A 16644-nucleotide genomic window follows, 5' to 3' on the forward strand; every position below is an offset into this window, starting at 1 on the left:
TTTATGATTGGTTCCAGCTACAAGAAATAAGCTTGTTAACGTTTATTGGACTTGGGATGAAAGAGATCAGACAGGAATTTAGTAAAATGTGTAGAAACACCCTGTCTCACCTAAAACTGGTATTTCTATCAGTTACCAATGAATAATCCAATGAGTCATGCTTCAATATTTTTGCAAGTTAGAGTTAGTCCCTATGGCAGTGGACTGTTCCTTCATAGGCGTTTCCCCAGCTGTGATGGAATAATAGTTACACGGGAAGGTATAAGTCAGCCTTTATAGTAAATGTGTTGTTTTCCCTAAAACGAGCTGCTGAAGTGAAAAATGGTTAGACAAACATGCAGCTGCAGAAGGGCAGACAAACAGGATGATGAAAAGCAGTGCCTGAGAGTGACAATTAGAGGAAGTGTCTTGTATCCACACCCAGTGTCCTCCCCAGCCTTCTGTCAGCTTCTTTTAATAATTCTGAAGAGGTCGAGGACAACCAAACATAAACAGGGCCATTAAGATTTCATGTAATTTTATTGGTTAAAGAATTGACTAGAAGAAACAACTTAGAAGCCTATTTTTAGCAAAAGGAAACCTGAAACAGGTAGCACAATTCATAGTAATTAAAATGTAGTATAAGGGATGTGATTACTAATATGGAAACCAATCTGTGCTACCTCTGTTTTTTTCCTGTTTGCTGCAATATATTGGTCTCTTGAATTATTTCATGAGTGCAGCTATCCAATAAGGTTATTCACTTAGATTTTTGTAATGCAGATGTTCCAATAAGACAATGGGAGGTCCAGGGCCAACTTTTCATGTCATTACCTTAAAGCTGAAAATTTCCTTGTTTCTGCCTAAACTACATGTCCCAATACACCACCAAGAATTGAAGTTCTGGGTGTGGTGTGATGAAATACTATGGAGCATTACTTCAGAGTAAAATCCTAGAGGAAGCTGAAGATTTCTGGTCTAGTTGAGGATTGCAGGGAGGAGTTGGATTAGATGACTTTTAAAGGTCCCTCCCAATCCAAACTATTTTATGATCCTAAGCAGGTATGGAAAACGGAGTTAAAGAGCCTGGAGTTCAGCTGGTGCTATTTTGTTACATGTTTATTGAAGTGAGTTGCAGCTCTCCTAATTTCAGTGCTCTAAAATAAAAATTAGTTGTATCTTTTGAGATTTTAGGGACATACCAAACAGTGGTAGATTCTACAATGATTGGGACCCAGAAATAGAGACTGAAAGATTGTTGTCCATTGGGAAAAATATAGGCTTAGATGACTCTTTGGTGGTTTTTTTCAAAACTTGGAATCACATAAAAAAAGAGGAATACCAGTGAAGAACTGATGTTATAAAATGTAACCAAATATTATCTTTTAATATAGATATATATATAAAATAAATGTAATGAAAAGACTTAGACATTCATGAAACTCATGGAAAATTAGTCAGTAGAGTGGTGAGAGAAATGTGGTATTTCATGCTGTTGGCATAGTTACTTCATAAAGTAATTACTCCTGAAGTGGTATGCTTTGTGTACCGCATTATAGCGCAATATCAAATTAATTCCCTCTGGGATGATTGGTTGGTTGTGATTTACACAATCACTTGAGTACCTTCCAACATCATAATTTCTGGGAAGATGGAGAGTTCTCAAGCATGCTGCAGGAGCAGACTGGCTGATCAGTGTGAAGTAGCATTTATAATTCACGTTTACATGGTGTGATGGGATGAAGTAAGGTAAATGAGAGTATGGTTTATAATTAATACCTAATTTCTAATGTTTAAAAACAACTCTGAAGTACATGTTCCTTGAGATGGATTGGCAGGAGTCATAACTAAGGTCTCAAAGGTATCTGAAGGCTCTGGTTTTGGTACTCCTGCTGGTAAGAGCTGTAGGAGGGTATCAGTGCAGTGGGGACAGCCCATCACCTGAAACCCCACTGGTTTTGTGGGTCATTTAGGATATGGCACATGGATCAGTCATGTTACACAGAAGATAAACTCTGTGTGCATTCCACAACAGTCTTGTTCAACTCCCCAAACTGATATTTAATGCTTCATAGTGTGTGATAGATCTCCTAAACAACACACTTCTGCAATTTAAACCTGAGCATATTGGTGTAAATTTTTTGTCAAACGATTTTTCATCAGTGTTTTTGGCAGCTGAAATGATAACAAGAAATCTAATTTTGCAATCAAAAGCAAAGGAGTGACAAAGCCCTATACTATATCTGGAGGACTGTTTGTTACTTTTTTCTGAACAATGCTTTTTGAACACAATGGCCTGGATGTGTCCCTTGGAGCCCTCTAGCCACCAATGCAAAATGCCACAATGAATTATTGCTTTGAAAAGCTAGAGTGTGTGAATGAACCTTCCAGCACACTTGATACATTTCTGCTTTGCATAATGAACTTTAGTAGCTGAACTCCATGCTCAGGAATGTTTCTTTCCACTATAGAAGTCTTGGAATTAACAGTATTGGTTAATAGACAACTTTTTGTACTTGCCACATCCAAGCCAGGCTGTGCAATCAACAGGAAAGATAAGAAGGTCAAACAGGAAGAGCTGTGCTGGAGCCAGTTTTGATCAGAGCTGAGGAAGGCAGGAATCTGCCTGCTCTTTTCCAGCATGTTACAGTGGATCAGACCTGGAAAAGGTAGGAGAAGTCCTGTGCTCTGTCTACATCACCCTCTTTTGCTCTATTTAAGGTACCTGTGGCTGGTATTCAACAGTAGGTTTATTGTCAGTGTGTTAGAATTGCAGCCAGTTAAACAGGGCTAATTTCGGTATTCTTCTGTTCTTTGGTGTGTCCATAATGAAATGACTGTAAAATGTGTGTAAATGTGATCTGTCACAGTTATGAGAACCTGCTGGGATTTTCTGTGCTGCTCTGTTTCCCTCTTCTAGCTAGTGCTGTGTGAGCTGAGCTGCTATTCAGTAGCAACAGCTCCTACTTTATTCCTCTGCATTAGCTGCCACAGGCCAAATTCTGTCACATCTAGATCTCAGAATGAAGTACTGAGATTCACAGATGCCTTTTATAGTTTTCTAACAGTGATCTGGTTTTTGTTTTAAAGCACCCGTAGAGTTCACGCTTATTTTTAAGCAGTTATGAGACTGTGGATTTTTGTCTCCAATTTTCCATATCTAAACTTAGAATTTTTGGACTTACGGTGCTTTCAGAGCTGTGTTGAGGATGGAAAAGATATTTTGGGGCTACTGAGATATAAAGAAAATTAATCATAACAGAGGGTTAAAGCTTTTAAAGGAGTATATTGCATCTCTGAAGCTTGCTGAGGCTTTTTTTGTTTGTAGACCAGTTGTGAACAATGATACTGCTTGCAACACTGTTTGCTGAGAATTGCTAACTAACCTAAAGTTACTTCAGTGATAAAGGAGTCAATCTTCCATTTTTGGAAATAACTCAGGTTCCTAAGTTTGTTTACCATGATTATAGATTTGCTTTACCTTTCTGTGTAATACATAATTTAAGTGTTGCCTCTACAGAGCCTAATATGGATTCCTTTTACCTCTAATATTCATGCCTGTGACTGAATTTCATAGAGATCAGGACTGTGATTTACTCTCTGAGGATAAAGTTTATAATGATCTTGGCTTTAAGATGTTTGTAGCCTAATACCTAAGATGTGAAATGTTAATTGAAACTGGGAAGAAGGAATAAAATAACTACTCTAGTATCAGTTTGGGGAAATGACCTAGAATCACTTAGGACAGTATAGTTGCAAGACTAAAGTCTTTAGGAAGTCATTAATACATTGTCCTGAGGCTCCTAGAGGGAAGACGATGAATGAAAGAAATATTGTATTGCATACAGGTTTTAGGAAATTAGTTTGAATAAAGCCCATTTTTATATACTGGGTCCTAGTCTCAGAAATATACCTTTAGAGGGAGAGAGAGAATCTGGTTCAGTAAATGTTATTGGTTTTCTTCTTCAACACCCTTTAAATGGGAATGCATTGGTGGGAGAGGGTGTTCGTGTCATCCACTACACCTCTTAAAATAATAACAAAAGGCAGGGGAATAAAAACAACCCTCAGCCTACATGGAAAATCTCAAGCTATATGTTTTTTTTCTGGTTAGCTGGGCTTTGGAAACACTCAGTAAAAGGGAAGCAGCTATACACAGAAAAGCATGATAAAGGAATTATTCTATTTAACTTCCAGAAGGAAAAATAGTGTCTCATTTCCACCTGATGTTCAACAGCTGTTCCTGCTTGCTGTACCCTGAGAAGGAACAGGGAAGGTGCAGTGACCTTTTGAGCCTCACAAGCCTGGACAGGGATGTGGGGCAGCACACAGAGCCATTGGACACATTCCCAGTGTCCAGAGAGCCCGGGCCACAGGGAGGGAGGACACCAGTGCACCCAGCAGCACTCAGGGTGTTGAGCTGTCCTGTGTCTGCCTCTCACTCTCTCTGCTGCCTCAGAAACTGAGGGTCCCCCTGAGCAGTGGGGAGTGCCACATATTGCCTGCATGGCTTTTATTTTGAGTAGAGGTTGGCTCTGGGTTCAGAAAAACAGGAAGATCATTAAGTTTTATGGCCAACATCCTGCACCAAATAGGATTTTTTTTGGTCGAGCCTCAAAGAGCATGAGAAAAAGAATTTTACCTAAATGAAAAATAAAATGGTTAGTCAGTATACATAATCTACACATAAATGTAGATTGTAAGAACTGGTTAGAGAAGACAAACTTTACATGGAGAGTAAGAGATCTTTAATTTTGAGGATCTTAATCTTGTATTTGTTGCTATCAACAAATGGTTAGTTGCTAACTTGCCATGATACTTACTAGCATTATAGGTTTATGAGAAAATCTCTAACAATGAGAGTGACTCGAGCACTGCAGTTCAATATTCTCTAAAGCTGTTTTATTTTCGATGAATGGTTTTCTGTTTTTCTACCATTAAATTTGCTTTAATTTGTGCTGGAACAGTTTAATAATTGAGAAAGTACCAGCATAATAAGGATAATTATACTGTAGCACCGCTTAAGTATTAGAGTTTTACTTCTTGGGGTACTTACATGATAGTTAAAAGCAAATAATAAAAGTACAGAGATGTAGTGTAAACTTCTATGAAATTTTGGTCACTTAGGACCCAATTTGTGTTACTTAGGATACATTTAGATGCCGGATAAACATTCAAAAAGGCCTAGGTAGACAAGGGGCCTAGCTACTGGAAAGTTTGCTGTCTTGTTCTCAGTACTTACGCAAAGTCACATTTGGTAGCTAAGGCAAACATTGAAAATGCAAGAGGAATCTGTAGAGGAGAACATGACTGAAAATAACATAAAAATGAACATAAAAATGTTTGAGATTTGAGGTTTTCTTCTGTGCATCTTGGAAGAACCAAGAGAAAACATACATAAGAACGTACCTGTTTTGCTTTTCTTTCACTCATTCTGATTTCTTCCCCTTGGTTTAGGATATGGGATAATATGGCTGAATCTTCTTGAACAGATTATATCCATTTTGATTTGTTCATGTCCTACTTGCTCTATCAGCACCAAGCTTTCTAAGTTCACTCACAGACCTGAATATTTGTTACCCTTACCAGCATAAAATGATGCAGGAGACATGAAAAATTTATCAGTATCACATCTCCAATTCAAATGAATTCTAATAATTCAAGTCAGAGTATATTTGTTTTCCTAAATTTTGTGCAGGATGATATTTTTGCTTGCGGATAGAAGCTTATGGAAAAATTAATCTGAACACTGAATTTCATTTCTGGGATTAAGGGTAATCCTGATCTAAAAATAACAACTGGCTTTGAATTCATAGAACAATGTAATTTAAACAACCACCTTTGGAATTAAATTATCATTAGTACCAAAATATCTACATCTTTTTCAATAGGAGATACTAGTATTTACAAAATATATGCAGAAAAGTATTTAAGTGTGACAGTTGGAATGCATTACATATAATCCTGGTACAGGAATGAAAAGGATGGTGTCAGGTACTGTCATTACTTCAAGGAAAAGATCAGCTATATAGATGGAAAAACATATCCCTGGCTAAGTGAGTTTGGCCTCTGGCAGGCCTGTGTTTTTAGTCATTTATAGCTATGTCATCAAGTCTGATAGGCAGTTTTTCAGTGTCAACCAGACATGTTAGTGAAAATGTTTTTTCATGAGAGAAGGCATAAAAATTACTTGTGCTTGAGTTACTACCTGTGTTTCATAGGTGTGTATATATGAATGTTTACACATAGCTTTATATGGAGAACTGTGATGCAGCACCAAAAGCATCTTTTGAAAATCAGCTTCAGCACTCTGATGGGCACTTTCAAATAAATGGCAAAATAAGGCAATGAAAACATTAAAGCAAAATCCAGCCTAGATTTCTTCATACTTCATTAACTTGTGGTAGATATGGTTATGATTTAATTCTCTGAGCTGGTCATACAACCTGTAACTATACCTCATTAATTTTCTATAATTTCTTAACTTGCCTCTGTCTGTATATAGTTTACTGTTTTTTCAAGAAGTGCTCATTAGGGGTAAAGGTTTCAATGACTGTAAAAGAGTATGAAAGTTGTGCAGGCAGATCCTGCCTTGTCCTATGTACCTACCTACCCTGGCAGGCTGCTGGGCAGCTGTTGTGCTGTTCACATTGGTACTTGGTTTGCTCAGGTTTACAGATAGATCTATGATGTGAAGCTTGGAGGGCAAGAAGAGTTGGAAGGCAGGATTGTGAAGAAAAAAGCCAGAACCATGTGCTTTGGGGCACCCCACTGCATGGTAAATGGAGAAGCGAGACATTTCTTGACCAGACTAAAGGCAGATGATAAGTGGGTACTAGGTGACCAGGGACTGGTCTGAGGCTTTAGCAGAGCAGAAGTACATCTTTCATATACAGCTTCAGATTTAACCAGTTTCTGCTGGAAAACAAATGAGAGATGAAATTTCATGAAGATTGCAAGCTTGCATACGCATGAATATGGCTCATTAATGAGTATGGCCAGAGTAAACACAGAGGAATTCAGATTAAATCCAAATGACAGGACTAAAGCAAAATCTCTCCTGTGGCTTTAAGAAATCCTTCAGAAACACGTGCAAGCCCACTGAGGAAAGGGTATCAATATCAGTGGGCATGTGCTGGCTCTGTGAGTCATGTCCTTTGTGGATGCTTTGGCTGGTGGTCTGGCTGCATCTTTCTGATGCTGAAGTAGCTTATGCCCAAGAAGTGGGATTGCAGGATGTCTCACCTCAGTGACTGGAGGGAGCAGTGAAGCTTGCAACTGTTTGTGCTCTACTTCCATTACTATTCCTTCTTGCTTATCATGTCAAATGGGGTCCTGATGCCAGACTCAGCCTCTAGCTTCAGTAGAGCTTAATTTTTCTGCTTTGCTGCAAAGTAATACTTGGATCCTTGCATGCCACTCTTCCTGCACAGTGGGTTCCTGTGGAGGATTCATTCTTTAGCTGAATTTATATAAACCTTCTTTGTTGTTTGAATTCAGCATGCAGTACTCATTCCATTCTTGTCACCTTCAGAAAATTATGTTTTTCCCCTGCAATTCCTCTGTTAATGTGAATGATGTTATCCCTTGGAGGCTCTGCTTTATAGCCGGCCGAGAATGGATAATTAGCAGTGGGCACAAGTACATTTCACTTCAGGCCTTGGATTGTTTCTGTTAGCCAAGTCTATTGCTTTGTTGCTAAGGCAGTGATGCCACCTCATTGCAGGAGCTTTTTCTGGGATAAATTTGGTGTTACACAACAGTTCCTCTGAAAGAAGCCTATAGCAAATTCTTTAATCCATATTACAATTAAAAATAACTCCTGCAGGAGAGGGACAGCTCTTGAATGTGTTCATCTTTTCTGATGCTTTTTAAAAATAAAATATTAATTTTTTTTTTTCTCCTCCAGGTTGTTGATGATTTTAATTGCATCACTGTGAGGAACTTCAAATTATGGAGAGTTTGGCAGGGGCAGGTGGCACATCCATGCTCAGCACTAACACCATCGTCCCTGCTCTGGAGGGAGAGCAAGACAAGAACTTGGGGAGGGAAGAAGCAGAGCAGGGAATGTGCAGGTGTGACTGCAAACATGTGGAGAGCAGTGCTGCCATCAGCACAGTCAGGGATGGAGTCAGGATGGACACATTGCAAGAACAAATAGGTAAGACCTCAAACAATGCATCCTGATGCCTCTGCTCCCAGCTTCTCTTTGTGCCTGAATTACTGTTCTTAAAATGGTGCACAGGCTGAGAACTGTCATGTGTTTTTCACAGAATCCAGATGGGCTTTTCTTGCAATACAACAAGCAGCTATTTTTCGTCCATAGAAACACTGCATAGATTGGACTATTGAACAATCTACACTGAAATCCACTTAGGGCAGACAAATGGATTATCTTTTAGTAAGATAAAAGGAGATGAAAATTACTAGAACCCAAGAGCCACAGTACTGAAATATAAGTTCTTTGTCTAGCACTTTTTGCTGTATCTGTAAGGTTCATAAGCCAAGTTAAATTGCATGTTTCTATTTTAATATTTTTTAGTTCCTTTTTTTTATCAGAGGTGTAGTACTATCTTTGTACAAATGAAAATGTACTTCATGCATTAAAGTCATGCAAGTCAGAGGTACCTTTTGGGTGGAGGGGTGGAGGGACATAGGTAGGTGGCTATGGCCAGGCTCTTACTTTAAACTAGGCTCAAGAGCTTTCTGGACATGAAAATACTTCAAACAGTCATGGACAAAAACTATTTTATTTAAAAGTATATGTCCTGTGACCTGCACAATGTCTTTCTGTTCACAACTGAAACACTTCTGACATCAAGGACCAGGTACAAGCATCCCAGGGCAGTATAAAGTTGCTTTTTAGCTTTCCAGGAAGTATGCAAGCCATTCTACTAAGTAGGAGTTCATATTAAGTTTTTGAACCTAATTATAGTTCTTTAAACAGTTTAAATATATTTAAAATGTAGTTATAGTAACTCTTAGCCTTTTACTCAAATTTAACAGCAAACTATTATTTTAAATTAAACTCTGAGTAATTAAAATGCTAGCTCATAGCCTTTGCCTTTTCCTAAAAGTCACAGAAATGGATGTTAATGTCTTGATAACTACCTTTCAAGGAAAGTTATAGCTGGTAATATCAAAATAATAGTGATGGCAAGTTCATATATCAAAAACACGTGCTAATTTATTGTCCTTGTCAACTACTAAATGATTATCAAAGTGATTGATAACGCGTTGTCAAAGTTTTGACAACTTCTGTGTTTGTAATCCTGACTAAAACCAGAAAAAGCAGAACTACAGGCAAGTATGGTCCCAGAAGCTCTGGGGAACTTAAATTTAGAATGTTTCCTAAACAGAGTCAGCCTGAGCTGCAGTGAGCTTACTATCAAATTTCTATTTAAAAACAAACATCATATAGTCCATATCAAGAAAACAAATAAAACCCCAACCCCAATGCTTCTGTCAAACACCCAACCAAAACCCTACAAAACTAAAGTGTTTGGGGATTTCAAATTCTAATTTGAATATATGCTAGAAATAAACCTTAAAGACAATGTTTTTACTGCTTGATTCCTTTCTTTGGGAGGTGGGAAAATTCTGTTTTATGTATCCTTATTTATTTGCATGACTTTGTTTATGTAATATTCATAGATGGACTTGAAAGAAGATGCAAAAGACTTGGAAAATACCATGTCCTGCTGTATTGCAGGGTTTTTTTCTTAAAAGCAGAGCTTCATAGGAGAATGTCTTGGGATACATGAAAATTGCCTCAGAAATTTTCATCTAAAAATGAAAGATCTATTTCTTCCACTTTTACTCCTAGAAATATGAAGCCTTATCTTCACTGGTATTTGCCCAGGGAGCCTTGAGAAAATGGAAGTGGTTGCAGTGGGTGTTTTATCAGCATAAAAATATATCATTTCCAAAAGGACAGGAAGAAATATGGGCTAAAAGAAAAAAAGCAGATTACTATTAATATAAAACATACCTTATTTGTGTTGTTTTTCTGAAACTTCAAATCACTTGATTTTTCAGTACCCTCTCCCAAGTACTACACATGTAGCAAATAAAGAGAGGGGTTATTTTTTTCCATGCATGGTTTGGTACAAGGCACAGCAATTTATACCACTGAAGCATTAGTGGGGGCCATTTTTAGTAGAGGTGCAAGGGAAGAGAAAATGAAGTCTGACCCTTGCTCCCTCTCAAATGAGAATTCTGTTTCCTGAGAACCTGTCTTTCCACCAATTCTCCATCACCTTGAAATTTCACATCAAATTGATGAAATCAAGGTTTGACTTCCCCCTCCAGCTCAGGAGGAAAATGTTCTGTAGGTACTTTTTGTGGGGTTTGGGGATTATATAGCAGGAAGGGGAGAAAATAGTTATTTTCTCTTAGTAATTATCTGCTGCATCAAATGCTTTGAAAGCATGGAGTATTTTTTTGGATTTTTTTCAGTGTGATTTATATGACTTAGAAAAGGCACATAACCATTCTTTTCATTTATTGCAGTAGAGTGTTCTCCAAGTGAAAAATGCATGAATGTCTGTTCAAGGACCCTTCCCAGTCAGGCAGAGATTTTTCCAACTGGTAAGACATTTTTTCCCATCCTATTTTTATAATATACTGCTTTTCTCATTGCTTACTTTTCTTTTTTAAATTGAGACAACTATGTCGATATTTGCAGTGATCACTCCTGTAAAGTTTATAATGTCTTTCATGGCAGCTGTGAAGCAACCAACTTTTGTACATAAGATTTCTTGAGAATCTCTCATAAAAAGAGGGAGCAACTGCTATAAAAGCCAGAAATAATTTATGTACTATATTGTAATGGCTAAGAAAAAAAAAGAAGCAAGTAAAATTCATCACTTATTTTGCATATACATTTCAATCCTTCAAATGTCTTATTTTTTAAAGGTTGTGACCTTTCCAAGTATCTATTTTTGTTGTTTTTAATGCTGTATTTCCAGTGATGTGTCAACTGAGTGCAGTTCTGCAGGAAGTGGGTTCAGTAGGCTTCACCTCCGGAGGGGCTCATGGCAGGCTCTGTGGATTGAGGGTCCTGGTGCATTTCCCTTTTCATGCCATCAAAACCAACACTGAGCTGTTCCCTGCTCTCTGGCTTGACCTGACAAATCACATCAGTGGCAGAGAGTCTTCCCCAGGCCTATGGTTATTTCTGGTTAAATTATTTGTGCTTTATGTACCTGATTGTCTTGCTTTGTACAGAATTTGGCTTCTTTGTAGCTGGGGGTATGGGTCAGGGCTCACAGAAGCAGACAGGAGATTATAATGGGGTTTTAAACCATATTTCATCTCTATAAGGCATTATTATAGGGGGGTTTTGACAGAAGCAGCTATATTTCTGTTATTTTAATTCAATGTAATTATTATTTCTGTAACATTAACTCTCTATAAAAATTAGATTGTGTGTCTACTGTTACGTATTTACCTCAGAACCAATCTGATTATGTAAAATGAACATATAAATTTTTAAGTAATAGTCATCTCTTGTGCCAGTATGTTTTATATTTTTAGATAAAATGAAAAGGTCAATAATTCTGTTCCCTAGCAGTGATCTGAACAACATTCAGAGACTCCAGTTTGTGTTCTTTCTACTAACAATTGATTATATGACCACAGCTTAAAGAGACAGGTCTTGTAATTCAGTAACACAGGTTTATATTTCTGAGCCACCCTTCTTGACCTTAAAGTAATGAGTAATTTAGGTGCAAGTCATGGTAAAACTCCTGGGAACATGCATAGGAAGCCCTCTGAAAACAGATCAAGATACAGCATATTAGACTAGAATGTGAAAAACATCTATTTTACCGGATTAAAATGTGAAACTCAGAGGAAGTGGAATATTTTAGTACACACAACAGTCCCATATTTCTGAAAGTGTGACCTATTTACATACTTTGCATTTGGAATTCTTGCTGACTTGGTACTATTGGTTTATATGTGCCCATCTGGGCATCTGGAAACTTATGATTTACTGTTATTGAGCTAAACTAATGAATTCATGCAGAATGAAGCAGGTTTATCAAAGATCCTCTTTATCTGAGAGAAGCTGGCTGGAGCTGTACCATTAGCTGCAGTGAAAGCTTCTCATAAACAGATGCCAAGAGCTTGGGAATAGGTATCTAGCTGCTTTCAGATGTGCTGGGAAAATAATGTAAGTGAGCTTTTAGTTGGGCTGTTTAACTTGATTGGCCCTGCTCAACCAGGTTATTGAGAAACAGCTTTTACAATATTCAATTTATAAAAGCTGTCTGAAGTGTTGGGGGTGACATGTCAGATAGCTATGAATTTAAGATTAGCATGAAGGGTTATAGCATGCTGAACTATCTGTGGGGTTTGTTGTTCAGGGTTTTTTTTGGGGATGCCAGTATCTATGTGCTTTGATTTTTAATATGCATGGAATATTTGGAAATCTGGGCATGTTTGCAATGCCCAGAGCTGTCAAATTTGACAAATTACCAATCTGCTTGTTTTTTTCTTCTTTTTTTTTTCTTCTTCATCCATAAGTATCAGTTGTCTCCCAAAATTGTTTCATGCTAGGCTCCTATGTCTACAGGATAATAAAAATGTAAAAGAAACATGCAGTAGATCAATCTTCTTCATGCCTCTCTAAGAAGCTGAAAAAATAGAACTTAATGTGTATTCTATGATTTTGAGGGATTTTCTGGTTCTCCAAAGCTGGTTCACAAATATTATAGTACTGAAAATGGATATCTTCCTCCAGATATCTCCTTGAAGTTAACAATGGTAAAAAGAAAGAGTGGATGTCCTGATTCCAGGCTCCAAAGACAGCTCAGAGGGCAGCTCCGTCTTCTGGAAAATGACAGCAAGGAGGTGGTGACAGTTTTCAGTGTAAGTCAATTGTGTGGAAATCGGTTTATTTATTCAGATAATACACCCTGTGCTGCTGAAATAGCCTGCAAGATATTTGGGTACTATTTCTATCTACATGCTGGGTCCTTGAATTTGAGTGACCAGTTTCCTGGGGCCCAAAAACATTTCGGGATTTTAGAAATATTGAATCATTGAGAAAGACTGGAATATCAAATTGATGTAAAATAAATAAACCCATCTTAATAAGACATTGAATGGGGTTTATTTTAAATATTTTCTGCTTTGATTTACATCAAAAGAAATAATGGGGTTTTGATTTATTTTAATTTTCCCTTGTATTGACTCATCACTTCAGTTTCTAGATACCTGGAGTCATTTGGCATGCTGATTTCCTGGGTAGCTCACTGCTAAGCCAAAGAGGAAGTCTGAAGGAGAACAGCCTAAATAATGGACTTCCTAGGGCTTAATAGCCATAACTTTAAATAGCATACAAGTGTTGGCCAAATTTTATTACCATTTTTAATTTCTTTGTATATGGGAAACCTGTCCTCTACAACCAATGAGGTTGGCTTTGAATAGAGGTTAGTCTTTTCCTCCCTCTTGGGAAAAAAAAAAAAAAAACAAACAAAACCAGAATTATATCATTTGACCTCTGGTGTCTCTTTTTTTTTTTTTGTCTGTGCCATGGGTTCCAGCCTCCTTCACTGGCAACCCAAAGTACTGAAATCTTAATTAGTTATGGCTTTGACTGCCTTGGACACGTATTTTTCTACACCATTGTCCTTTCATGTGTTGTGACCACCCCACCACCAGGCTGCTGACTTTATGGCTGTGCAAACAGTCTGTACTCCTCCTGCTCTGCTCTGGATTGTGCTTAGAGGGAAATGGGGGAAGGAAGATGAGATCAGGAGGCAAAGGAAAAGAGCAAACAAATAGACTAGATTTGTGGCCTTGTTAGAAACAGACTGGAAAAGACTTTGAAGGAAACAAGACTGATAATGATAAGTTTCCTTAGAATGTTGTTTTGATATTCAGCAGTGCATGAAGCCCCTGAGGCTGACATACTTTAGCATGTGTTGGCAATTTATTAATAGATTTCAGGCTCTCATTAATATGTAATCTAGTGTAGAAAGGTGCATGCAGAAGATCAAAGCAGTGATGAGACGTGCCTGCTGAAGAAGCCTAGGTTGGACTTCTATATTTTTGTGTTCAGATGGTGTGAATTGAAAATATGGAAGTTAAACAGCATTAATTCAGAGATATTTTTAAATTGTGCTGTAACACTCATAAACAGTAGATCAGCTCCACTTACTCAGATTAGAGAAAAAGTTTGAGGGACAATTTTGTCCCTGCTGCCTTGAGTTAGAATCAGTTTCTTGATCAGTCCTTCTGTTGTTTCAAGCTGCATTTCAATTTTGATGTGATGGAAGCAAGGGCACAATGCTGGGAAACGATACAGTAGCATTATACCTGTTTGACACTGATCCTGCCATAACTATGCCCCTCCTGGTGGGAGAGATCTTTAAAGTCCTTGACAGGAGTTTGAGAAACAAACGGGACTCTCAGCCTTCGCTGCTTCTAGATAGTTGTTTATTAAGTCTTATCAGCGAAAGAGTCTCTAGCATGATCCAGACATAGCACAAAGCAGAGAATGCAGGAGAAAGCCAAATTATCAAGATTTTACAGCCTTTTTAAAGGTAAATCAACCAATGGTTACCAAAAACGTATATTATTTTTACTTTTCTACCAATTATTTAGTAACACAGCCAGGAACTGTAGAATTCTTTGTCCAGTCATCCCAAACTACTTTTACTGCAGAATATGGAGTAGTAGTAGAAGAAGAAGAAGGTTTGGAGAGCAGCAACAATCCTCCATTTTGATGTTTTTTGCTTTTATCTATTTACTACATTAACAAACCCAAAACCTCTAAATTTTTCACCCTGTGACAATCTTACATAGTAGTCTATCACCTAATTTACACCAGTGTAGTTTCTAGTTCTTCTCTAAGAGTAGGCAATTTTTTCCAAGGATGGAGGTCAAAAACAGTGTTGTTCAGGGGGGTAAAATTCTTCAAAATAGGCAGAGAAATATTCTCTGCACTCTGGGTTCCCACACCTGTTAGCTTTATATTTGATTTATTCTCTGAGATTGTAATTCAGGTACTTGTCTCATAAATTACCACAGTTCTTTGTATTTCCCTGAAAGGCAACAGCCAGCATCATTGGAGAGAGCCCTGTTTTTAAGCTACAAACTGGAGTGCAACCAAGCTGTATATTACCCCTCTCTGTCTAGAATCCATCAAAATGTGGGTTTTTTTTCACTTATGTGCAGGTTTATGTAGTTGTTCCTTTTAGCATTTCTGGAATTACTTAAAATCCATCATTACAACTTAGTGTGATCATTGCTTATCTTTGCTAAAAGTGTAATTTAATGCTATTCTAGCAATGTAAACCAGTACAAATGAGGATAAAAAGATCTTACTGCATCTTTAAAAATAGAAAAGTAGCACATCAGTATATTTTTTTTAACCAAAAATGGTGAACTTGGAAATAACTTCAATATCTCTTCTGGATAGACTGACAGTAGCAGGAAGCAGGTTCAAAGTTGCATTGCAGGAGCTGCATTTTTGTGTGTGTACAGAGCTCTGAGGGTAATCTACACCAGGAGGTTGTAGAACCAAAAATTTTACTGTGATTAAGTGAGAAATTTCAAGTAAAAAAAAAACCTCCCAAACTAGATCCTTTCCACTATTTAATATTAATGCCCACACGTCTGGCAAAGGCAGTTCCCAAGCTGTAAACCGCTCTGTGTGGAGGATATTCTTAGGATATGCTGGCCTATATATATAATCTGACTATATGATTATACATATGGCTATACATAGACATTTCTGAACTAGACAAACCTTTAGTCTCACTCAGTGCGGTCTTTATTTCCTCTCTAAATTAACCTCACTGAAATTGCTGATACAGTTGCTAATAAAAAAGATTAAAACTTGGCTCCCTGTATGTTAAAGAACAGGTATCTCATACAGATAAAATCCTGGATTTTTTTAATCGTTCTTAATGCATAGTATTTTAGCCTAAGTGTTACCTAATGAGAAATTGTGCTTAAGTCTCGTATGATTGTAATTAAAGTATTGGTTTTTGATTTTTAGGAGCTTTCTGCCAGACTCCTATCTATTCACAGTGATCAAGATCTAATAGTGGTTACATTTAAAACTTTTGAAGAAATATGGAAGTTTCTAACCTACCACTCACTGGGTAAAGTTGTTTCACCATATAACAGTTCAGTATGTTATTTTGTATTTAATTGCACACAATTTCTGGGAACTTGTTGAACCCCATTTTGTGATTTATACACTGTGCATTAAGTAATAATGGAGTAGTCTCTAACTCTCTGAAAGTTTATATTTTTGTGTAATACTGTAAAATTGCAAAGAAAACAAATTGGATTTTCTTTTCCCTAGGTTTTATAAACCATTGCATGGAGAATTTATTTCTAGATCACTCTTTCTGGCTATATTCCCAAGAGGAGGAAGACACGGGCATTGAAGTCTGTATAAATGAAAAATCATTAAATTTGATGTACAGAAGTCTGCTAGTACAGGAAGGTAGGTAAGGCTGTACATGCTAAGGCTAAGTTCAGGGAAGCATCTTCTTTAAAACCTCCAAATCAGATATTAAGACCTATGCAAATACTTAAGTTGAAGTTTAAATTTACTCACTCCAAATGCACATTGTAAAGAGAAAAGAACAAATACAGATTAGGTTCAGTGAGATCATGAAGGGATTGAAGAAATTCATG

At 37.3% G+C, this 16644-nt stretch overlaps 1 protein-coding gene across 3 annotated transcripts in view; it reads left to right on the forward strand.

Annotated features, from left to right (window-relative positions):
* The first annotated feature begins 2420 nt into the window (after nucleotides 1–2420).
* The window catches only part of SH3TC1 (SH3 domain and tetratricopeptide repeats 1), a 29574-nt gene continuing 15350 nt past the window's right edge, over nucleotides 2421–16644 (forward strand). For 2 of the 3 annotated variants that reach the window (XM_019287416.3, XM_010401975.4), the window contains exons 1-6: nucleotides 2424–2648; nucleotides 7889–8140; nucleotides 10492–10569; nucleotides 12728–12855; nucleotides 15995–16100; nucleotides 16307–16450. In XM_019287416.3, coding sequence (XP_019142961.2) covers nucleotides 7933–8140; nucleotides 10492–10569; nucleotides 12728–12855; nucleotides 15995–16100; nucleotides 16307–16450 — 664 coding nt within the window. In that variant the 5' untranslated portion in view covers nucleotides 2424–2648; nucleotides 7889–7932. Of the gene's footprint in view, nucleotides 2649–7888; nucleotides 8141–10491; nucleotides 10570–12727; nucleotides 12856–15994; nucleotides 16101–16306; nucleotides 16451–16644 lie in introns of all 3 variants that reach the window. The other variant, XM_019287417.3, reaches the window with a different exon arrangement.

The sequence above is a fragment of the Corvus cornix genome, chromosome 4 (assembly GCF_000738735.6).
Source record: "Corvus cornix cornix isolate S_Up_H32 chromosome 4, ASM73873v5, whole genome shotgun sequence".
NCBI lineage: Eukaryota > Metazoa > Chordata > Aves > Passeriformes > Corvidae > Corvus > Corvus cornix.